This window comes from Nuphar pumila, chromosome 9 (genome assembly GCF_984573655.1).
Source record: "Nuphar pumila chromosome 9, dmNupPumi1.hap1.1, whole genome shotgun sequence".
Lineage (NCBI taxonomy): Eukaryota > Viridiplantae > Streptophyta > Magnoliopsida > Nymphaeales > Nymphaeaceae > Nuphar > Nuphar pumila.
Window position 1 is genome coordinate 18,328,370 of NC_143257.1, and position 26,266 is coordinate 18,354,635.

The 26,266-nt window shown below is 34.2% G+C and overlaps 1 protein-coding gene across 4 annotated transcripts; it reads right to left on the reverse strand.

Moving 5' to 3' along the window:
• Positions 1-229: 229 nt before the first annotated feature.
• LOC149828473 (G-type lectin S-receptor-like serine/threonine-protein kinase SD2-5) lies at positions 230-5,801 on the reverse strand. Of its 4 annotated transcripts, none has more exons than XR_016434035.1 (2): positions 2,662-5,801; positions 230-421 (listed from the first exon to the last, which is right to left on the reverse strand). XR_016434035.1 is itself a non-coding variant. In XM_090016854.1 (2 exons), the coding sequence occupies exons 1-2, from the start codon at positions 5,270-5,272 to the stop codon at positions 2,798-2,800; spliced, it is 2,250 nt and encodes a 749-aa protein (XP_089872980.1). In that variant the 5' UTR covers positions 5,273-5,700; the 3' UTR covers positions 2,453-2,797. The 4 variants fall into 4 exon arrangements, 1 of the variants encoding a protein (XP_089872980.1); XR_016434034.1 differs by lacking the exon at positions 230-421 and adding an exon at positions 1,211-1,946; XR_016434036.1 differs by lacking the exon at positions 230-421 and adding an exon at positions 1,907-1,959.
• Positions 5,802-26,266: the final 20,465 nt, after the last annotated feature.

Genomic DNA, 26,266 nt, shown 5'->3' on the forward strand with positions numbered 1-26,266 from the left:
TATATCCTGCACTCAAATCAGTTAAACATGTAGGTAATCATAGCACCCTTAGATATCCACAACTATGTGTGGTATGTACATATAACTTGTATTTGTAATTCAGTGAATTATTTAGCATAAACATCATGCTTACGCAATTAGTGTCTAAACATGCTCTCTACAAGTTCAGTTAAAGAAACTTACTTTAATAATGTGAAGAACAACAAATCGAAACCCAAAAGACCGAGGAGTTTCAAAATATGCAAAGACTGCTCAAGCAACGATGCACCAAATACTTGGTGCGTGGTCGAAAATGCCAAAAGCTCTAAAAATATAAAATCCTCAAAAATACAGAATAATTGGAGTGAACCACTAATAAATATTAACTGCTGAGCAAAAAACGCTGCATGCACTAACATCTCCATCTCACCAAATTTGGTTCCTGCAAAACATAGATTAAATATTATTGATTAAAATGATCAAAATGCCCTTTAATTAAAAATTAAGATTTTTAACTTGCTTAATTCATCTAATAAATTCTAAAATTTAATAATATCACATCAATATTTTACAAAACTCTTAAAAGCATGTTTTTGATCAAAAGTAATATAATTGATTGTTAAATATCTGAAATAATTTTAAAAATACCAATTTTACCCTTTTTTAGTCAAAAATGAGTAATTAAGCATTTAAATACCAATAAATGAGATTTAAACAATAGAAAAAAAAAATTAACTTGAAGCTAAAGATGAATTATTTATTTATTAATAATATATAAAAGTTTATAGGTTTTACACTGGATCAATCTAATAGGCGACCCAGCCAACACAACTAAGTGTTGTTGGTGCAAGGTCAATGGAGTTTCTTCTATGCAGGGGGGATCTTCAACAAAACAGATAACTCTAAAATCAGAAGTATGGAACATATGGAAAAAAATCAAGTGGACGACAGCTGGCATTTTTTGTGATTTATGTTGTGACCCTCTCCATATTTCCAGGACATGAGGATTTAAAATAAAGAATTCTTGGAGACTGGTACGCAATCTTTTGTATAACAGCATACAATGTATTTAATTTATTACAAAAATCTGACTGCATTGTATGTCTCAAAGACCATGTTATGCAAACCACAATGAAACAAAGCAAACTACAAGATAAAGAGAAGAAAAGAGCAAGAGAAGCCACGATATTTATGTGGTTCAGTAATCAGGCCTACATCTACGGGCGAAGGAGAAGCAAGAAATCCATTAGCAAATGCGAAAAAATACAGAGGCAAGATAAAGAGCTATCAAAACCCTAATCCCCAATACACCTGAAAATTTCATAACCCCACTCTCAAAAAGTGGGGTGACTAATATCACGAAGCGCATAGAACCCTGGCTGGTACAAAAAAAAAATTACAAAACTAGATAGGTACATACTGCGGAAACCCCCATTGGAAATCCAGATTGTACAGTCACCAAAATATTTCGGGTTGGGTCATGGATCGGAGCAGGCCTAAATTTCAAGACACCCAGAACAGACCACAGTGAACTTTGTACGGGCCTGCATTGCAAGGCTCTTGTTCTATCCACTCTTTACATCTTGCATGAATGGGCCCAGGTTCTCCCATAACGAGATGCCAGTGCCACTACTAGCAAGTGCAGTCTAACCAGTGGATATCTGAAAAGCACATTGATGATCCTTGCTCCTGACTGTCTATCTACTACGGAAGCATAAAGTGTAGTTCAGCTCCACAAATATGGTGATTAATCTGAAGGTTGGGCACCAAAAGCCATCCAAGCTGACCCAGTTCGAAGGCATAAACTTCAAAAGGTGGCACTAAAAGAGGTATTGGAGTTGGGACATGAGTCGGAATAGAATGAACACAAGAAAATTAAATCAAAACAGAGCATCATACCATTTCATCAATGGGGCACTGCACTTATCACCAAGATATTGGGAATTTCAGCTTGCGTGATAGCTAATCTGTCACAGAGAACTAGTAAGTTCAAAACAAGAATTACAATTTATTAGATCCAATAGTTGAATTTTCTTTCTTCATTTTCTTTTTTCTTTTACCCAAAATTGAGAAGAGAAATCAATCCTTATCATATAGGTTTTAGAGTAATTGAAACTGCAAATTGTGTCAGAACATCTGCTTTTGAAAATAAACAGTAACGTAGGGTAATATAGTTTTGTTTTTCTTTTCTGGTTTGACAGATAATAAATCAATATATTCTCCTAATATTGACAGTTTGCACATATTTTCAAATATAGATGATGTAGACATAGTTGACTCAGAAGCAACCACATATTATGATGGGAAAGTGCATGAAAGGGGGGGGGGGGGGGGGGGGGATTGAAGCACAAGCAGAAAACATTCAGCAATCAGCATTTGGTTTTCAGTCTATAGGATTTGCCAGAGTTACAGATTACTCACATGTAAATGAAATCACCAGATTAATAAATTAAATCACACGTACAGATGCAAGTTATCTGGTAACTTATTAGATTTCTTAAGGGTATAAAATACAGCGGTAAAAATTACCATGAAATTACTGAATTCCTATATAATATACCTCTCTTTTTCACAATACAATACAGAATCAGAAGCCATGGTATGTATGTACAGGAGAAACCAAAATTTGGTTCAAATTGAATAAACTGAGAAGATAAGTTGAACATCTGACATCATACTTACATCATTTATTGGAGAAAAAATGAGCTATTAGGTCACATAATATCTCCAAAACAATGTGGAGCTGAACTTGCTTGCTAGTTGATCTTTGAGAAGGAAGTTGATATTCACGGCTTACTAAGAATAGGCATTTTTGTGCTCACCTTGGCCCAGATAGCCGCACAGCAGATAGGCATGCTTCACTGTTACAGTCTGAAGGATTGGAAGAAGAGGCTTCTCCACTGACAGATTTCAATAAATTTGAATATAATCGGAAGCCAAATGCCATGGTAGGTGGAGGTTGCTGCACTTCAATGAGACCTTCAAGCATTTGAACAACTTTAGTCATCGACGGTCTCAAAGACATGTCTTCCTGGATGCACCATAGTGCAACTCTGACTGCAGTCAACACTCTTTCATCCTTGTCATCATAATGCAGCCTTGCATCAAGAATATCCTTCAGTTTCCCTTCTTCCATTTTTCTAAGTGCATATGATGGGAAATGGGCTTTTTCTGAACTTTCTGCTGTATCAAAATTCTTTCTTCCTCCGATCATTTCAAGCAGAACTATACCAAAACTGTATACATCACTCTTTTCCGATATGGCATAGTTTGTAAGCCATTCTGGTGCAAGGTAACCTCTTGTGCCTCTCAATGTTGTACATACAAGACTCTGTTCCCTCGTCATCAGTTTTGCAAGCCCAAAGTCTGATACCTTTGCAACATAATTATCATCAAGAAGGACATTCTCAGGTTTTATGTCACAGTGTACAATTTTGACATTACAGTCCGCATGAAGGTAAGCCAAACCCTTTGCAGTTGCAATGGCTATGTTGTATCGTTTTTCCCAATCCAACAAAAAGCTTTCTTCGTCACCTGAAAAAATCCACCTATCAAGAGATCCTTTAGCCATGAACTCATAAGCAAGCAGCCGGTGTGCACCCTCTGCACAAAAACCTCGGAGCCGCACCAAATGAACATGATGGATACTGCCTATGATATTCACTTCTGCTCTAAATTCTTTCTTCCCCTGACCTATTCCCTCCAATTTCTTCACAGCTACTCTGCTCCCATCAGGAAGAACGCCTTCATAGACTGATCCAAATCCTCCATGACCAAGCTTCACAGAGAAGTTGGTGGTAGCAGTCTGAAGCTCTTGGTAACTGTATCGAACAGGCATCCCAGACAAACCCTCCAAAAAATCATCTTCAGAGGAATCGGTTGTAGGCTCAGATAATTGTATTTTCTTGTTGTATTTAAATGCCAGATAGATAAGCACAAGTATCACAGACAGTGTGGAAATTGCTATGACGAAAATAATAATAAGGGTCCGTTTGATGCTTCTTGTTCTGGACCCAGAATTGGAGCTACTTATATCGTTGAGTGGTATCTTGATATATGCAGAATAAGATTTACCATCATCTTTCAGGCTCCCTAATTTGCTGTATTGGAAACATGAACCTGAATTGTTATCAAAGAAGAAAGCAATGCATGAGCAGTTGTGATAGCATGAATCTTTACACCCTGCAAGAGTGTAATTGGCCATAGGTGAGGAAAAACTATTTGCAAAATATCCAACCCCATCACCCCCATTAGTAACAAGAGTGAACGAAGCTTTCGAACTACAACTTGGAGAAATCGCTGGTTGACAGATAGATCCAGAGCTTAAAACTTCAGGACACTTACATGTCTTTGGGGTGGTACATATGTAATATGGTCCACAAGGTTGAGGTGTGTCACAGTCGTGTTGAGGTATCTTTTTCTGCTGCCCTGAATTATCATGGCTTGAATTTTGAAGATTGATGAACGAAATGGACCCATCATCACCTAAAACAGCAGCCCAAGTAATATTTGAATTGGTATCCTCTGAGAAAACAAACTTCATGAGTAGATTTGCCCTCCGACTGTACAGATTCCATGAGTTGTAAACTAGTATTGCATAGTATATGCTGCTGGCCTGGCCCTGCATGTTAATAATAGTTCTCGTCTCCTTCTGCATAGACCAATACTGCTGGGGAGGATCATAATTTGCCAAAAGAATCATGTCCCCAGAAACCATTTTTAGACTGTAAATTCCAGTGGTGTAGTTTTGGCGGGTCGCCATGCTGCTAACCAATTCCATTCCCATACTAAAATTCTGACCAGACAAAAGGGTGTCTACAGGGTGCTCAAAACTCTGCCATAAAGGCTTAGAATCGTTATTGATCAAGACTAAATTGCCAGAGTCCTGCAACACCATGGCAGAAACTCCCTTCCCAGAGGTTCCCGACGACCAGATCAACCTGCCATTCAGCTCCAAGTGAAGATTCCCATCTTCGCCGAACACGACATTGTCGTTCTGTTGAACCGGTGAGTCTCTGTTCGCAATCCAGACGACTCGAAAGCTACCTATGTGCCATACCGATAGAAGAAACTGCGTATCATTCCCTATACCATAAAAGCCAAAGGAAAAAGCCTGATTCGCAGATCGAAGAAACATCCCATTGTTATCAATCCAATTTATTTGACGCCCACTAAATGGGGGGGAAATCTTGCCATCTCTGACTATGCTACCGTTACAGCATACAACTAAAAGAATCATCACCGTCCAAATAGTTCCCACCAAAGTTACCAATCCCCTAATTTTCATACCCATCACGATAACGAATCCTTTCACCACCACCAAACAAACAACAAAAATTCAATAAATTATATCGACGCAATCCAAAGCAATATTGGAAACAACCTCTTTCCCCCGCAATCAAAACGAATCAACCGAAAGTTGGGGTGTGTCGCGGAAAAGGAATCAATCCTTTTTCACCTCAATAAACAAATACCCACGAATCCTCTGTGATCAATTAGTCCAACAGGAAAACCAAAAAGAGAAAAAAGGAAATAAACATCTGTACCCAGCAACCCCACTTCAACTTACAACCCACCACCTTCTCTACCAATTTGTAACAACTCAACAATTAGACCAAACACATACCTCAAATTTGGCCAGAAAATGGCAAACTTAAACTGGGATTTTCATGAATCTCTTTTTCTCCGTCCACCATGGTACGGAAAATTCAACCAAGGAAGCTAAATGGAAGAGAAGAAAAGAGTCAAATGGGGGTTACCTTCTGGTGGTGGTATATGATGGCCTCTCTTGTGGGCAGCTACCACCTCACCTGTCTTAAGGATGGACCATTTAAGAAAGAAGACCTTTTGGGTTGGGATGAGGTTGAGGAAAGAGAAGGGTCCAATCAATCCGGTGGTGTCGTGCATTCAAGCGGTCGTCATCCCAAGGAAAGTTCCTCCGGAGTTTTCAACCGCACCAGTCTTCCACTTGGAAGCTTGTCTGAGTTGAGAGATCCCCACTCATCTGATGGCCCCACCATGAAAAGCAGAAGACCTGAATGACCGGTTGATAATTACCATTTTTGCCCCATGCGCCATCTTGGTTTGTCTTTACTGCACCAAAAACGAGAGAGAGAGAGAGACTTAAGATTGGCTGAGAAAATAAGAACCGCACCTATCTCAGTCCACCTGGTTGATCCCAACCAAGGCCTACTTTTTAATGAACATATGGTAGTCTCCTCTAACAGGAAAATAGAAGACCTATGACCCATAGTTCAGCAGCCAGCTTACGGTAAAAAAAAAGTGACCAAAGATTTACGGTGCAAAAGCATAGCACATGGACCATTGTGATCTCGTCTGACTGAGACTGACATCAGCCTTTTGGCGTGTCCCTACAAGCCAACTGCCAGCTTAAAGTTGTACAAGGTATGTCCAAAATGAATAGAAGGAAGGAAGTGGGAAAATTACTCTAAAATTAATAGTTTGTATCAATTGGTTGGTGAGTTTTTTAGTTAATACGACCAGCGTCTCCTTAAGTTATCATCTTTCTAGATAATATACGACTAGCGTCTCTCTAAGTTATCATCTTTGTAGAATATGTGTTTATTTTTGTAATTTGGCTAAACATAGGACATCATCTTTCCTTCCCCCACGTGAAAGTCTGAACGATGGAACATGAGACCAATAAAACAAACAATTGAATGAGAATTCTCACTTTTACTCAAGAGAAGAAAATATATGTACAGAAAAGGTCATTTTTTATGCGGTGGCAATGCCTTAAAAATGCTGTCTGTATCGGTATCCGCCCAGTATCGTTTGGCCAACGATTTCAGCTGAATAGGCCTACTCAAGTGAATCGTTCTGAATCGGCTAAAAAGTAATTAAAAATTATTGTGCCAATCAAAATGTGACACATGTTAAAGTCATTAAAATAATATTAAAAAAATAATTTCAAGTAATTTTTAAATTTATTAAAAAATAACCTATTCAAAGGTGAAGCCTATTGATTTTCTGTAGATACGATACGCATCTGCCAATACAAGCCGATAAGCACCGATCTTAACATTCTGCTGATGACCATCATATAATGTGCTACACAGCAGGAGCAACTTGAAAACTTGTTCTTTACGAGACAAATGCAAACATGAATTGTGGAACCCCATCAGGGCTGTTTGGATCAATGTTGTCAGCATGGACCCTGTATTGTTTGGCCAACATTTCAGGTCAATTGGTCGGCCGATATTGATACTCAAGTGAATCATTATGAATCAACAAAAAAAAAATTTAATATTACATGTCAATCAGAATCGTGACACATGTTAAAGTTATTAAAATAATAATATTAAGTATTTTTATATTTATTAAAAAACAACTCAATTTTCTACCCAATACTGGTCGATATTGAAAGATCGATGTTCCAAATGCGTGCAGATGAAGGTGAGAATAACGAAGATGAAGATAGATTTGTAGACGGCCTTCTTCAAGAGGGGTTTGCACTCACTCGTTGTTTTTCGGTGTATCAGTGAGTAAGTCGTCTCTTACTTAAATAAGAGAGAAGTCACGCTGGGGATTTACTCCCTCTTGGTTAGCTGATAACTCAGCATGAAAAGGGTAACTGTTTCACAATCTGAGCTTATCCAAAATAAAGCATGCTTCATTTTGGATAAGGCTCTCATCTCGGTGGTTTCACACATTGGAGAGAGAGTGGACCCACCTTTCTCTTCAACGAGTGAGACTCTCCATAAAATATGGTCACAGAGGTCAAACAACTCTCACTTGGCCATGTGTAACTAATCATGATGCAGGATTTTACCTCTCACTATTGGAGTATTTCTCTTGCATTAATATTCTTGGAATGAGTTTTTTTTTTTTTTTGTTTCTCATCCAGACATATGTCTTTGTTAGACATATTTTAATCTCATATAGGATATATGTTTGGAGAACATTTCCTCTTATATGACCTTTGTTAAAGGATCGATAGTCATATCAGATGTAAGTAAGCTGACTTTGATTTCATTCCTTTCAATCATATCATGAATATAATGGTACTTTATTATTATATGTTTACTTTTAGAATTATCTGCTCTACTCTTCATAAGAGAGATGGTAGCCTGATTATCATAATAAATCTAGACCAGTCCGTTGGTTATATCTTACTTCAAATCATTAATGAAGCGACTTATCCAAACGGCAAATATAGCAGCTGCATTGCATGCAATATATTTAGCTTTCTGAGTATGCTGAGTTACATAACCTTGCTTTTTATAAGACCAGAAAACTACTTATCCTTCAAAAAAAAATATATCCAAAAGTGAATTTACTATCATCTTTGTTGCCTACAAAGTCAACATCAAAATACCCAATTAATTCTAAAGAATCAGCTTAAAAGCATAATTTCAAGTTTATAGTCTTTTTTAAATATCAAAATATTATTTACACTGCTTGCTAGTGTAGCCAACCAGGATTACTTTGGTAGCGACTAACGAGGCCAACAACAAAGCTAATATCAGTTAGCATAGCATGCATCAAGCTTCCAACAACTTGTGCATAAAGGACATTTAGCTTTGCTTATCCATCACCAAGAATATCATTCTTACTCAATTTGACACATTTTACCATAGGTGTTCTAACAAGCTTATAATCACTCATTTTGAATTTCTTGAGTATATGATTTAGATACCTTTCTTGACTCAAGCTTAAAAGTTTAGAGTTTCTATCTCGAGTGATTTTAATTTCAAGAACATAGGATGTTTCTCCCATGTCTTTTACTTCAAATTGAGAATTCAACCATGACTTGGTATTGGCATTCATATCGTTGTCGTTTTCGGTCAGAAAAATATCATCCACATATAGTGAGAGAATAGCAAATTTACTCTCAATTTTTCAGACATAAACACAGTTATTAAATTTATTTGCCACAAACCCTAATGACGTAATAGTCTTATAAAACTTTAAGTACCACTGACGTGGTGATTGCTTGAGTCTATATAGGAATTTTTTCAACCTATATACTTTATCTTCTTTGCCTTTTATTATATAGCCATCAGGTTGCTCAATAAAAAAAAATCTTAAACTCACCATTAAAAAAATTAGTTTTGACATCCATTTGATGTAGATTTAAATCGTAGTGAGCTACAATAGCAAGAATTATCCTTATCGAGACAAATTTTGCAACAGGTGAATATATGTCAACATAATCTAATCTTTCTTTCTGAGAAAAATGCTTAGCAGCTAATCTTGCTTTAAATTTATCAATGCTACCATCGAACTTAAATTTCTTCTTTAATATCCATTTACATCTAGTGGCTTTTCTTTTTTTAGGTAAATCAATCAATTCTCAAACCTGGTTTTTCTCAATGTTCTCAATTTTCTCATACATGGCTTTTACCCAGTCTGTTAACTCATGTGAGTTTATTGCCTCACCATATGACTGGTTATCTTTCATGTCATCCATGTTTAAAGTATAATACAATCCCTCTGATAGGTAGACATGATAGTCATGTAAGTAAGACGGAGGAGCTTTAGACCTTTTGTGCCCAACCTGAGACTGATGATAAGAAGAAGATAGAGAGATTTCAGAAGGTTCGTCATTACTTATAGGTTCTTTCAAGTCATCATAATCATAATACAAATCAAGAGGATTGTCTCTTATTATTTTGAGAATAATTTCTTCCATGTTTTGATTTTCCAAGATGATACTATACCTACTTTTGATTAAACCATTATGTGGGTGGTAAAATCTATAGCCTTTAGATCCTTTGGGATATCCAATAAATATACACCTTATAGATCTAGTATCGAGTTTATCTCTTGATCGCTTTATAACCTTTATATGAGATATAAAACCCCATCTACGAATGTGACTTAGATGAGGTTTTCTTCCTATCCATGATTCATAAGGTATAGAGACAATAGCTTTACAAAAAACTTTATTTAAAACATATGTTGATGTATGTATTGCTTCTCCAAAAATTACTTTGAGTAACAAAGTATTAGATAACATACATCTAACCATATCAAGAAGAGTCCTAATAAATCTTTCAGTCACACTATTTTGTTGAGGTATTCCAGGAGTAGTAGTTTTCAGTCTAATCTCATTGTCTTTGCAATATTCAAAAAAATTATTTAAGGTATATTCTTCAACTCGATCAAACCATAAAACTTAATTTTTCTATCAAATTAGTTTTCGACTTCTTGATGATATTCCTTAAATTTATCTAATGCTTCATACTTATAAGTTATAAGATATACATATCTATATCTAGAAAAATCATCAATAAATAAAATAAAATATTACATTATTTTATGAGTTTGGGTTCTTAAATGACCACAAATGTCAGTGTGTATGATTTCTAATAATTCTGATGCTCTAATAACATTTTGTGGAAAGAGTTTTCTTGTTATTTTTTTATAAATAAAAGGTTCACATCTATGAAATGAAGATTAATGAAAGTCAGGTATTAATTTTAATTAAACAAGTTTTTTCATCTTTTTTAAGTTAATGTGTTCAAGTCTTTGATACCAAATATTTACATCCACATTAAAGACACCATCAATATAAGCAGAAATTTTATTCATGTCAGAATCATCAATTTTGAACAATCCATGATGTTTATCAAAAGCTCCATCAAACAGAACTCGACCATGTTTCCCCATAGTAACTTTTCCTGAAAGAAATCTAACTTCAAAACCTTTGGCAACCAAGTCGGAAATGATACTAAATTATGACTCATAGACGGTTGTGATCGTTGCAAAAAAAATTCTTTCCTCTTTCCTTTCAGCCTTTTTCCCTTTTGAGGGAAAAAAGAAAGAAGAGAGAGAAAGAAAGAAGGAAGGAAACTCTTTGCAAGGTCTCACTTGACTTTTTTTTTTTGGAAAAAAGATTTATTTTGAAAAATTAACTCACCTCCGTTTTGAAATTTTGTGGGAAAATGGAGAGACGGTATTCACTTGTCTGTATGAGGTTCAACCGTTCCTACCGCCTTTACCGGGGTAATTGAACCAAGGATCGAATTCATGCCTTTGCTTTGCCTAAATTTATCTAAGTGATTATTCTAAAATCCTAAATGCACATTGAATCATGCTTGTGCAATGAACTTTCAAAAAATGATGATTTGGAATATGATGCATGCTTTTTAAAAAAATATTTCAGAAATTTTAGATTTTTCAAGTAATTTTGAAATAGATTTGAAAATATCCTTAAGGAAGTGGTTCAAAAAATTGAACTTGATTTAGAAAAATTGAAATTTTAAATCCAAACTTGGATTTGAAATGAATTTGAGATTTGAAAAGAAAATTTGAAATTTTGGAAGTTGAAATTGTAACTGAAATCAAAGGTTGAAATAGAATTTTGAGAGTTTCTAAAATTGAAATTTGAATTGAAAAAGGAAGATTTGAAATCGAAAATGGAATTTGGAAGAGAGTGAAATTTGAAAAATAAAGACTGGATTTTGAGCTTTGAAATTAATAAATCAGAATTTTGAAATTGAAATAGAATCTTGAAATTGAAAGATTTGGAATTGAAGTCTAATTGAAATCCGGCTTTGAAATTGGAATTTAAAATTGTATTTAAGAGTTTGAAATTTAAAGTTATGATGAAAATTGGATTCAAATTGGAATTTGAAATTGAATTTAAAAATTGAAATTTAACTTTGAAATTGAAAATGAATTTGAAAATTGGAAATTTGGAATTTAAAATAAAACTTTGAAATTGGATTTCGAAATTAGAATTTGAAATTGGACTTGGAATTTGAAATTGAATAGAAATTGAGCCTTGATTTTGAAATTGGAATTTAAAAATGAAATTCAAGTTAAAATAGAGAATTCAGAAATCTGGAATTCAGAAATAAGAATTGAAAATAGGATTTTTGAAATAAGATTAAAAACTGAGTGATATTGAGAATAAAGGATGAATTTGAATTTGTAAATGAAAGTTGAAAATGATTTTGAATTTAGAAATGAAATATGTGTTTTTGAAAATTTATTTCAAAATCACTTGGAGCTTTGAAAATAACTTGAAAATAATTTGAAGAAGGTGATGAATCATGATGTAATTCTATCCTAAATGATGAAATGCTTTAAGGGAATTTTATTTGGAAATTGAAGTTTTAAAAGTAAATTTCATTCTTTAATAGAATTGAAATAAGATTAAATCATAATATATTCATGACTATGGTCACAAACATATTATAATCTAATCTATATTTAAGTTCTAATAAAGAATAAAATAAATTTTTGTGCCTTTATAGGATTTAAAATAAAATTAACTTTTAATATATCCATGACAATGACCACAAATATATCTCACGTTAATTTACATCTTAAATTCTGATAGAGGAAGAAAAGAATATTTAGAAAAATATGATGGAGATCAAATGTTATTCCATAAAAGATAAAAATCTTAAGTATTGTTCACATTTTGACTATGGTCATAAATGTGAATCATTTACTTAGGGTAATTTACCTCTTATTCGAAAGGTGCATGTGCCATTCGTGTTATACCACAGTGCTTTTTGAAGAATAAAATAAAATAAAATGTCCCAAGAAATTATGAGAATTCAAAACAGAACTATATGCTCATATACTCTAATCTAAATAGAAAAGATAGAAATTCTCATTAATATTGAATTTTTACAGTCTTAAATTGAAATTGAAATATTAAAACTCTTAATCCAGGAAAAGAAATCAGCATCTCTCAGGCTTTCATGCAAACATCAGATGGCACGAGGCAATAGAAATACAAAGCATAGAGAGAAATTGAAAATGCCATGTTGAAACAAAAATGCATATGATTATGCATGTTTTAATGAAGAAATGAACATACAAAATGCTATGAAATGTATATGCATATGCCTAAGTTTTATGCCTATACTAATGAAGAAATACATATGCAATGTCTAAATGCAATGCATATGTTTATGAAAAAATACATATGCAATAACTAAGTGCAATGCATAGGCTAATTAAAAATGCCTAAGAGGATGCATATGAGAATGCATATGTCAATGGCTTATGCCAATGAGAAATGCATATGCATCTAGCTAGAGGTGGTGTTTATGTTAAATGGGGATTGTGGAAATATACAGGGACAGTGGTGAATAATGAGGTTGATGCTAGTACTGAATCAACATATGAGTGCGAAGAAACATGGATGCAAATGCAAGTCACTGTTGCTAGATTACAGAGATGCAGCAAATCAGATGGAATGCTTGTGAAGAGGTGAAGTATGGTGTGAAGATGTCGCAGGCTCATGGGCTGTTGTGAGGCTACAATAGCTCATGAGTTGCTGTGAGGGTATGTGGCAAGGAGACACAGCAGTTCTTGGCACTGCTATAAATGCAAAGAGGTTGTAGTGCTATGCATTATGAAATGCAGGAAATGAGGCTAAAGTGATGCAAGGGTAGGTGGCTGATAGGTAGGTAAAGTGGTAGGTAGTGAAGTGATGTGAAGACATGAAAATGTTGTGAAGAAGTACAGGTGGTGGTGCGATAACAACAAGTGGTGCGCAAGGGTGTGGCTGGTGGTGAGATGAGGTGGCAAGTGCAAAGGTGCAATCAAACTTGATAGATCAACAATGTCTCTGAAAGAAAGTGATTGTTGTTCCACCTATTTTGTGCTTGCAAACACCAGTTACTATAGATCATCAGTTGCCACAAAGGTAAGTATGATACACAAGGATACTTAAAACATGTTAAGAGACTATTGCAAGTTTTTGTGTTTTACTATGATCACCTAATGTGGGAGTGGTGTTTGTAGGCATATGGCAAGAGGAGCTAATTCCAGCTCTGAATCATCATTGGAATTTGGAATTGTTATTTGTGACAGTAGAAGGAACAATGCAGAAACTGACAGTCCAGTTTTGTGTCAATAGGTAGAGAGCCCAGGTAGGAGCCTGCTGAAGTAAGAATGACTTAGATGGAGTGAATGATAGATCAAAATGAATTTGATCTGAGGATGACTGAAACAAAAGCATACAATGAAATGAGGAAATCACATGTGCGAAATGAATTTGATGAGGCATAATTGCACGAATGAAATCACGATGCTAAAACAAAGTTCCGATCTAGAAAAGGACACACAACAAACGTTAAAATTTATAATTAACAAAAGTAAATCTAAAAACTAACAATATCATTTCCTTCATTTGGAGATTCAAACAAGACAGTGTCTACAAATCCTCAAAGGACATGAGTTGTTATTGCATTTTTAGAGCCAAACTCGAAGAACTATAATGAATTTCTATTTACATATTTGGAAACATTTGAAATTATACTAGTAAGCCCTTTGTATTATTCTCAATGCCTTCTACATTGTTGAATCCATACATCATGGCATGTTTCAATTATATGAATGTTATGCCGATGCTACAAGTAAATCCAATGTTTGTGGGTGCCATACTGACACTATACTACCCTTAAAGCCACCTTTATGCAATAAAAAAGCAAGCCGAACAAATGGCTGGTTAACTAGAACCCTGCAACAAAGAGCAACCATGTTTTCCCATTTTTATGGAAACAAGTAATACCATCAAGCATGAATAAAAGAGAACATTAGGATGGTGATAGAGATGTCCAGAAGAAGAAAACACATTACAAATGAGAAATCCCAATGCAGGTGGTAACAATCCAAGAAATAACATACCTGGCTATATTGTGCTAGCCTAATTCTAGACCCTTTTAATAGACAAGTCAGTCAAGATTGTGTTAATGTGTTCTTGAAAACCTGGCATTTTGTTACAGACAGCCAAACACACTAGAAACAACCACCATCTCCACACAAGATGTAATTCTTATCTTGATATTTGGTTCAAGGGGCAACGATATGGGATCTCACACTGGATTTTTTCCTAAACACCCAAGGTTAATCCAACCATGACACATCTAGCAACTAGGGGAAGAGTGAATATGACCCAAATCAATGCTGAAATTCTTTCTCTTGATGATTCCATAGTAAACATTTGCTAGATGGATACAAATTAGACTGTATTAGCAGTACAAAAAGAAACGAGCCAACCAATCCTAGCATGAGGACAAAGAACAAGGCCCTAAATATCCTTGGGGATGGATTTATCTCCTTGTAGCAATGTTGTCATAGAATAACATTAACAGAAAAGAATCTGTGTTACAACATTTTTGACTTAATGAAATTTGTATCACCAATCAGTTTCCAATCATTGAGGTAAAGAATTAATGTCAATCTTTTGAAAGAGCTCTTCTTTTGAAAAAGATGTAGATCTTTCAAGAACCGTCTCTCACTTGCTAGTAGTAGACCAACATTCAACAACCAATAGTTTATGGAATATTATCAGCAAGGAAATCATTATTGCAATACCTGACCTAGCCGGGCAAGTGGGCTCGATCCTACCTGGCGCATCTAGGTCAATAAGGGGTCAAGAAAGGATACGCTTGAGCATCAAAAGGGCACAAAAGGCACCTGCTAAAACAGCGAGAGTGACTTGACTACAAACGATGGTGGGGGATTCTGAGGTTCAACACAAGAGGAAGAAAGTTGAACATCAAGCACATATTACTGGTTGGGGCTAGTATAAACATCTGACAGAAAATCAAGGAATGAGGAACCATCAGATACATGAATTCAGCAGACAAAAAATGAATCTGGAATCAATCCTTTTGGAGATTTCAAAACATACTACTATGAAACAAAGTTTTACTGGCAACAAAAGACTTCTGACAGCAAATCACGATGATCTGCCGAATCTGACAAATGCAAAAACATGCGGAGATGCGGTGCACATATGAATGTTAACTAAAAGGACATAATGTAAGTCACAATGATATGTCGAATCTGATAAATGCAGAAAACATTCAGAGATACACAGATGAATCAAAAAGAAACCAAAAGATGATGATATTGTGCGATATCGAATGAAAAACACATAACAAATGTAGAAAATGTGAATAAAATTAGATAAAAGATGCAAATCAACACAGGGAAGGCTAATGATGCTGTAATGATAATGAACAGAATGTAGAAGCCATGTAAACCGAGGTACAGAGTAAATCAAAATAATTACAAAAAATAAAATTCAATGATGTAAAAACTTACACAATGTAGAAATACGAGAACTAATTATGCATGATGCTAACATAAAACAACCAATGATGTTGTATGGGGGTTGTGTGAAGGTGCACATATGAATGATAAACGAAATGTCGTGAACAATATGGAACGGGAAATCGGATGCAACTTGGAAATTAGGATGAAAACAGAAAATTGAAACACAAACAAACAATCAAGATCAAAAGGCAATCAAAACAAAAACAGGAAATCAAAAATCAAAGACAATCAAAATGCAAACCGATTATCACAATGGAACAGAAAATCAGATGCAAACAGGAAATCGAAATAAGAAAGGGAAATCAAAATAGAACAAGATACGAGTTGGAATTGCGATACACAGGACGATGATGGGAGCATCGACTTAATTCAAATATATATAAACCAACGAGATTCAGTAATGAATTGTAAATAAAGAAGAGAGAAAATATTGGAATGCAAGCATTTCGATGATGTTGCAACATGTAGGTCGATGCTGCTATATGCAGATCGATCCTACAAATTATGCTTCATGATGAACAATAAAGAACAAAAATAAACAAAGACAAAATCAAAACAAAGAAGTGTTGTAAGTGAAAATTTTACAGAAGAGCAAAAGAGGGAAGGGGAATGGTTACTTACCGTGGCCACTTGCTGCGGATTCACGGTCCTTCCCCCGATAAGAAGGAAAAACAAAGGAAAAGAAGAAGAGGGGAAGGGAGAAAGGAAGGAGGAAGAAGAAGAGAGATGAGAGATGAAGGATCAGAGGGGTGGATGGGTGTGAGACAAATCAATAATGGATGAAATGGATGAGATCATCGACCCCCCTTGCGCTTGTTATATAGCGGAGAGCTGTTACAAAAATTTCAAAATGGGTTCTCATTGTTTAATAAAAATTCCAAAAGATGGTTGTAATTTACAAGAACTTTTCAAAAAGAGGGCAGAGCAGTTTTCTGATTTTTTTTTCTTTTAAGTATTTGAAAGAAAACCTTAAAAATATGAGAGAGAAAGAGAGGATCCAGATGAAAATTTTAAGAAGTTTTGTAAGATATTTGTTTTGAAATTTAAGGATTTTATAAAAATGAGGTTTTTGTGAAAATACATGGTTTAATTTCAGAAATTGAGCTTTAAAATGGATCTGGATCCAAGATTTTGGGTAAATACTCGAGTTTGGATCTCGAATTGAGGAACAGAGAAGAGTAGATCCAGATGTCTGAGCTATTCAGGAAATTGATTTTGTATTTTTTAGATTTTGAGCTCAGAATTGGATTTGGATATTTGATCTGGATCCAAAATTGGATCAAATATGGAAGATGAAATTGGATCTTGGATCTTCAACAAGTGAATTTGAAAAATGAATGGAAATTAACATAATTGTCCTTTTGAATATCTCTGAAGGTGAATGCCTAGGGGGCAAAAAAAGAATTTTTGAAAAATTTAAAAAATTTGGGGTGTTTACAGATGCCCCTCTTTGCTGCTAAGCCGGTTGAAAGCCGAGCGTAGTAGCAAAGAAAACACACCAAATTTTAAAACAAAATTGCCCCAGTCAAAAAATCTGAACTGGGTGTGGAAGAATTGTTATGTGAAAATGATTCTCAGGTTTAGCAACTTATCCTGAATGGCATGGAGAAAGACGAAATCCTCGAAAATGAAATAATTTGATAAAAAGGAGATGAGGAAATCGTGATGGGACTTTTGGATGAGGATCCCAAAATTGTGACAAAAGAGATTTTGATGAAGTCTCATGGCTGAGACAAAAATAAGCCTTTTGAAAAGACTCAGGTTTATCCTTTGACCTGGATGGGATGAAAATATCTCGAAAATCTGAGATTTCAGGTTTAACCCTTACCCGAATGGGAAAGAAATATATGGATTCCACATCAGAATGGGAAACCATGGTGGGACATTTCTAGAAAATACCTCGTGAGACGAGGCTCAGGTACAATCCTTACCTGAATCAATATGAAAAATATGGATTCCTCGCTAGGATGGGGAAACCATGATGGAATTGAAAGAAGTACCTCATAAGAATGAGACAACTCTTTTTTAATATGGATTCCATGCCAGGTTGCATCAAGATAGACATTGAGTATTTATTTCATTTTTGAATAGCCAAAAAATTTTGCCAATAAGATAGAAATTATAGTTGATTCAAATGTTTGAAAATGTGCACGTGTATGCAAAAGATACTCCATTTTTACCTAGAGTATTTCCTCCAATGAGGTTAATTCCCTGGATTCAAGAGTCAATTCAAATTTTAATGTTGTTGATTTTCTTCAAGGAAGCTATCTATTTCATTGATATGAAAAGAAAAGAAATATTCTCAATTTTATAAAAGCAAGTAGTGAAAAGATATTGATAAAAGGATTTTACATGAGAAAAGATGATTCTCTGCAATTTTCAACAATTTTGATATCTGATATATACTTTTTGCACTTTCTAAGACATAGAATTGAAATCTTTTGTTGGGGTTTGGCAAGAATTTCATCACATCAACCTTCAACTTGGAGATGTTCCAATTTTCCCTAGAAGAACACTTCACATTCTTTCAACTTGGAGATGATCAGGGTCTTCCTTGTCCCCAAAAATTGATAAAGATGTTTCTTGAAATCTTTTGATGGTATGAATCAAATATCTTTCAGGGTTGGTCGGTAGGTTCACCGCATCGGCCTTCAACTTGGCAATGATCTAAACTTTCCCTAGAAGAATACGTCACACACTCCTTCAACTCGGAGGTGATCTGAATCTTCTTTATCCCCAGGGGTCCAACTCGCATATCAATCTTCAATTTGATGATAGTTGAGAGATCCCTTTTGCAGATAATCAATTATACTTGCTTTACCGAGAATTTTTTGAACAGATTCTTTATTGCTCAAAATATTTTCACTACTTTCTTGCCAGAAGAATCATTTTTTAAGATGCACCATAGCTATAATCAATATTAGTTTGCTTCTGACTTTTCAAAATCATTGAAATTTTCTTCGCTCATCATACCAAGGATATTTCTCTTATCCTTTTGGTTGATCAACATGTAAAATGTTTGAATTTTGCTCTTTTTCTTAGCAAGCTTCACCTTTTTAGGAAAGAATACTAGAGGTAATCTTAGGTGATTCTTTTGTGCAGTAAAATATTGGAATCAACAAATGTTTATAGCGAATTGGCAAAATATTCAAGAATCCTTTATGAAATAATTACTCAATATCAATTTTGATGGGACCTTGGGTTGAAAATTAGATTTTGGAAATCCGACTAGTAAAACTGGATTTTGATAATTCTGACCAGTGAAAATATTGGATTTTAAAATCCCGACCAGCCGTATAAACTGAATTTTTGAAATCCTGACTAGGTTAAAGCTAGATTTTGATAATCTCAACCAGTGAAAATAGTGGATTTTGAAATCCTGACCAGTTGTAGAAATTAGATTTTGAAATTCTGACCAGTTATAGAAACTGGATTTTGAAATCTCGACCAGTGAAAATACTAGATTTTGGTAATCCCGACCAATGAAAACACTAGATTTTTGGTAATCCCGACCAGTGAAAATACTGGATTTTGAAATCCCGACCAGTTGTAGAAACTGGATTTTGAAATCTCGACCAGTGAAAACACTGGATTTTGAAATCCCGATCAGTTGTAGAAACTAGATTTTGAAATCCCGACTAGTGAAAACACTAAAATTTGAAATCTTGACCAGTTGTAGAAACTGAATTTTGATAATCCCGATCAGTAAAAATACTGGATTTTGAAAGACTGACCAACGAGAGCTGAAACTTTTGATTTACTAACCAACGAAAGCTGAAACCTTTGATTTATTGACTAGCGAAAGCTGGGACCTTTGATTTACTGACCAACGAAGGCTGGGACCTTTGATTTAACGACCAGTGAAAACTAGGACCTTTGATTTAATGACCAGCTCAAAAGCAGGATTTGATTGACCGACCAGCTCGAAAGCAGGATTTTATTTTGATCGACTAGCTTGAAAGCAGGATTTGATTTTGATTGACCAGCTCAAAAGCAGGATTGGATTGACCGACCAGCTCAAAAGCAGGGTTTGATTTGACCGACTAGCTCAAAAGTAGGGTTTGATTTGACTGACCAGCTCGAAAGCAGGACTTGATTGACCAACCAGCTCGAAAGCAAGATTTGATTTGATCGACGAGCTCAAAAGCATGATTTTGTTTGACTGACCAGCTCGAAAGTAGGATTTGATTGACTGACCAGCTCGAAAGCAGGATTTGATTGACCGACCAGCTCGAAAGCAATATTTTATTTGACCAACCAGCTCGAAAGCAAGATTTGATTGACCGACCAGCTCAAAAGCATGATTTGATTTGATCGACCAGCTCAAAAGCAGGATTTTGATTTATAAGCCGAATTTGGCAAAATATTTGTGCTCAGAGAGCTTTTGATGATTATGATGATAATTTAATAAAATTTCTGGGCTCAAGAAGATTCGCAATTTGAATAGACCATTATAGAAGGCTGCTTTGCTTCTATGAATGGTCTCAAGATTATCCCTTATCCTGAATAGGAAGAAGGAAATACCTCATTAAAAAGAGGCTCAGGTTTATCCCTTAACTTGAAAGGGAAGGAAATACCTCGAAGGATGAGGTTCAGGTTTATCCCTTAACCTGAAAGGGGAATGAAAGAAATTTGAAGAGAGTCAACCTGAAGGTTGAATTTGGAAGGGACCAACCGGAAAGCTGGATTTTGAAGGAAGGTCCAACTTAGAAGTTGGATTTCGTGAAAAAAAGTTCGAGTATGAAGTCAATACTTTCAAGAGAAATCAGATCAACTCAAAAGTTTGGATTTTTTGGAAAGAAGGCCCGAGTCGGAACTCAAAACTTTTAATGAAAATCAAACCAACTTAAAAGTTGGATTTTTGGGATAGAAAGCCCAAGTCGGAACTCTAAACATTCAATGAAAATCAGATCAACTTAAAAGTTGGATTTTTGAGAAAGAAAGCCTGAGTCGAAACTCAAAACTTTCAATGAAAATCAGACCAACTTAAAAGTTGGATTTTTGGGATAGATAGCCTGAGTCGGAACTCGAAACTTTCAATGAAAATCAGACCAACTTAAAAGTTGGATTTTAGGAGATGTTTGAGAAGATTGTAACCCGAAGGTTAGATTGCAAAAATTGGTTGACCCGAAAGGTCTGTTTGAAAAACTGGGTGACCCAAAAATCTAAAAAAAGTGATTGATTAAGCCAGGATCTTTAGTGAAAGACTGGATCAAAAGGAATTCAACCTAAGAATCACAATTTAAGAAGGAAATTAGTTCGAAAAAGGGTTCAACTTTGTGGGTTGAATTTGAGAAATGGAAATTCTTGATGAAAGATTCTTAATTCATGATTTGAATGGACCATCATAGTTAGCTGTATGTAGCCTACTTTCAGGATTACCCCCTTATCCTGAATGGGGAGGAGGATTGATGAGAATTATTGGAAATTGATGAAGAATTGTTGGAGATTGATGAGAAATTGTTGATGAAAGATTTGTTTGATCCTGCCTGCATACAAGGTTTTTGAAATGATTTTTTTTTTTTAAAAAAAAATGCCCCAGTATAATGGGGAAGGAAGAATAATATTTGAAAAGGGCTATTTAAGAAAATAGGAGAACTTTGAAAATGGGATATTTAGAAAAAAGAATTTGAGAGAATTTTTGACAAAAGGAGGAATCATGTTGACAAATTGAAAATGATATCCCATTACCAGGGATTGGGTCATCACAAAATTTACGATAATTGCGTTGTTACTCCGTGTGTGTGTGTGTGGGGGGGGGGGGGGGGGCGGGGAGGGATAAACAACTAGAGTATGAAGGAAAATGTTATTTTGAAAAGGATATCTCTTGACCAAAGAGACTTTATGTGAGAAAATGGAAATTTTGAATAGAATCTGGGAGATATACTTGAAGATATAAAGAAAGCTGAAAATAGATGGCAAGATTTGAAAATTTGAAAAATTGCAGGCAGGATCAAAGAAATTGAAGAAATCAAAAGAAGAAAAAAAAATACACCTGAAGTTTTAAAAATCTAAGGAGAGTTTTTTTAAAAAAAAAGGTTTCCAGGGTTTGGGAAAAATAGTTATGAAGAAATATAGAAAAAGAGAAAATGTACGCCTGAACTTTGAAAAAAATAGAAGAAGACTTCAAAACAAAAATCTAGGTTTTTAGAAAATAATTCTGAAGAAATATGGAAAAAGAAAATATACACCTGAATTTTGAGAAATATGAGGAAACCTCGAAAAATATCCAGGGTTTTAAGAAAAATTATTCTGAAGAAATAAAGAAAGAGAAAAATACACCTGGATTTTGAGAAATACAGGAAAGTCTTGAAAAATATTCAGGGTTTAAGAAAATTATTCTGAAGAAATAAAGAAGAACAAATACATACCTGGATTTTAAGAAATAGAGAAAATTTTGAAATAAATATCCATGGTTTAAGAAAATTATTCTGAAGAAATAAAGGAGAAATACATACATGGTTTTTGAGAAATAGAAGAAATTTTGAAATAAATATCCAGGGTTTAAGAAAATTATTCTGAAGAAATAAAGAAGGAGAAATACATACCTGGATTTTGAGAAATAGAGAAAATTTTGAAATAAATATCTAGGGTTTTGAAAAGGTGAAGTAAATGATGATTACAAGATAATATCCATAAAAGAAGCAAAGCTACACAAGCAATGATGCACAAAACAACATTCCCTAAAAGCTGACTCTAAATGTAATATTTGAAAAAGGCTTGTAGGACCTTAATTCTAACTCTAAGGTTTAAATCATCTGAATCCAATCAAGATACGCCAATATACTCAAGCCGGAGCTTGAAGTACGTGGTATAGAAAATTTTCTCTGGTTCTAAGGTAATGGTTTTCCAACATCCATGAGCGCCTGCCGATATACTTTGGACTATGGCCCTTAGTACGTGACAGGGGGGTGTTAACCCAAATAAGTGGTCTAGTTGTGAGACTCTCTCCCAAACTATGGTTCAGTGAGACAACCTAGCAACGTGAAGACCAGGACAATATAGATGGGAATGTTTTTGAAAATATGCTCAACATGCAAGAGATTAGATGGCTCTAATGCAAAGTCCTAAAAAAATAGAATTTTGAAAATCATAAAAAAGCACAGACTTGCATACATTGTTTGCATTCAATCCCTAAATTGAAGAGAGTTGTATTTCAGACCGAAGTCTAAGTGAGTATAGATAAATCTCCTCAATATAGTCCTACCAAACCATACTTAATCCTATATGAATAATGTCAGCTGGGTATGATTCTTGATCTCTAAGGCTGCATGAAAATGAAGCTCACATTTAAAGAATAATGATTTAGACAACTTTAAACAAGGCAAAGGCATTAGTTCGATCGGACGAAAATGGGTCCCATCACGGTTGCTACTTCTGAAATCGTTGAAAATTTTTTTCTTTCCTCTTTCCTCTTTCCTTTTCCTTTCGGCCTTTTTCCCTTTTGAGGGGAAAAAGAAAGAAGAGAGAGAAAGAAAGAAGGAAGAAAACTCTTTGCAAGGTCTCACTTGACCTTTTTTTTTTTGAAAAAAAAGATTTATTTTGACAAATTAACTCACCTCTATTTTGAAATTTTGTGAGAAAATGGAGAGACGAGATTCGCTAGTCAGTACAAGGTTCAACCGTTCCTGGCGCCTTTACCAGGGGTAATTGAACCAAGTATTGAATTCATGCCTTTGCTTTGCCTAAATTTATCTAAGTGATTATTCTAAAATCCTAAATGCACATTGAATCATGCTTGTGCAATGAACTTTCAAAAAATGATGATTTGGAATATGATGCATGCTTTTTAAAAAAATATTTCAGAAATTTTAGATTTTCCAAGTGATTTTGAAATAGATTTGAAAATATCCTTGAGGAAGTGGTTCAAAAAATTGAACTTGATTTAGAAAAATTAAAATTTTAAATCCAAACTTGGATCTGAAATGAATTTGAGATTTGAAAAGGAATTTTGAAATTTTGGAAGTTGAAATTGTAACTGAAATCAAAGGTTGAAATAGAATTTTGAGAGTTTCTAAAATTGAAATTTGAATTGAAAAATGAAGATTCAAAAAAAAAAAATAGAATTTGAAAAAGAGTGAAATTTGAAAAATAAAGACTAGATTTGGAGTTTTGAAATTAATAAATCAGAATTTTGAAATTGAAATAGAATCTTGAAATTGAAATAGAATCTTGAAATTGAAAGATTTGAAATTGAGATTTGGAATTGAAGTCTAATTGAAATCCGACTTTGAAATTGGAATTTAAAATTGAATTTAGGAGTTTGAAATTTAAAGTTAGAATGGAAATTGGATTCAAATTGGAATTTGAAATTGAATTTAAAAATTGAAATTTAACTTTGAAATTGAAAATGAATTTAGAAATTGGAAATTTAAAATAAAACTTTGAAATTGGATTTCGAAATTAGAATTTGAAATTGGACTTGGAATTTGAAATTAAAATTGAGCCTTGATTTTGAAATTGGAATTTAAAAATGAAATTCAAGTTAAAATAGAGAATTCAGAAATGTGGAATTCAAAAATAAGAATTGAAAATAGGATTTTTGAAATAAGATTAAAAACTGAGTGATATTGAGAATAAAGCATGAATTTGAATTTGTAAATGAAAGTTGAAAATGATTTTGAATTTAGAAATGAAATCCGTGTTTTTGAAAATTTATTTCAAAATCACTTGGACCTTTGAAAATAACTAGAAAAAAATTTGAAGAAGGTGATGAATCATGATGCAATTTTATCCTAAATGATGAAATGCTTTAAGGGAATTTTATTTGAAAATTGGAGTTTTAAAAGTAAATTTCATTCTTTAATAGAATTGAAATAAGATTAAATCATAATATATTAATGACTATGGTCACAAACTTATTATAATTTAATCTATATTTAAGTTCTAATAAAGAATAAAATAAAATTTTGTGCCTTTATAGGATTTAAAATAAAATTAACTTTTAATATATCCATGACAATGGCCACAAATATATCTCAAGTTAATTTACATCTTAAATTCTGTTAGAGGAAGAAAAAAATATTTAGAAAAATATGATGGAGATCAAATGTTATTCCATAAAAGATAAAAATCTTAAGTATTGTTCACATTTTGATTATGGCTATAAATGTGAATCATTTACTTAGGATAATTTACCTCTTATTCGAAAGGTGCACGTGCCATTCGTGTTATACCACAATGCTTTTTGAAGAATAAAATAAAATAAAATGTCACAAGAAATTATGAGAATTCAAAACAAAACTATATGCTCATATATTCTAATCTAAACAGAAAAGATAGAAATTCTCATTAATATTGAATTTTTACGGTCTTAAATTGAAATTGAAATTGAAATATTAAAACTCCTAATCCAGGAAAAGAAATCAGCATCTCTCAGGCTTTTCTGCAAACATGAGATGACACTAGGCAACAAAAATACAAAGCATAGAGAGAAATTGAAAATGCCATGTTAAAACAAAAATGCATATGATTATGCTTGTTTTAATGAAGAAATGAACATACAAAATGCTATGAAATGTCTATGCATATGCCTAAGTACTACGCCTATACTAATGAAGAAATACATATGCAATGCCTAAATGCAATGCATATGTTTATAAAGAAATACATATGCATTGCCTAAGTGCAATGCATAGGCTAATGGAAAATGCCTAAGAGGATGCATATATCAATGGCTTATGCTAATGAGAAAATATATATGAGAAATGCATATGCATCTAGCTAGGAGTGGTGTTTATGCTAAATGGGGATTGTGGAAATATGCAGAGACAGTGGTGAACGATGAGGTTGATGCTAGTACTGAATCAACATATGAGTGCGAAGAAACATGGATGCAAATGCAAGTCACTGATGCTAGATTACGGAGATGCAGCAAATCAGATGGAATGCTTGTGAAGAGGTGAAGTTTGGTGTGAAGATCCAGTAGGCTCATGGGCTGTTGTGAGACTACAACAGCTCATGAGCCGCTGTGAGGGTATGTGGCAAGGAGACACAATAGTTCTTGGCACTGCTATAAATGCAAAGAGGTTGTAGTGCTATGCATTTTGAAATGCAGAAAATGAGGCTAAAGTGATGCAGGGGTAGGTGGCTGATAGGTAGGTAAAGTGGCAGGTAGTGAATTGATGTGAAGACATGAAAATGCTGTAAAGAAGTACAGGTGGTGCTGCGATAATAACAAGTGGTGTGCAAGGGTGTGGCTGGTGGTGAGATGAGGTGGAAGGTGCAATCA

Bases quoted from the DNA above. Each gene is read 5' to 3' on its own strand.
- LOC149828473 (XM_090016854.1), bottom strand. From the start codon at position 5,272: ATGGGTATGAAAATTAGGGGATTGGTAACTTTGGTGGGAACTATTTGG. The intron at 4,099-4,323 runs GTAAGTGTCCTG...ATAACAATTCAG, and splicing joins ATGTACCACCCCAAAGACAT to GTTCATGTTTCCAATACAGC.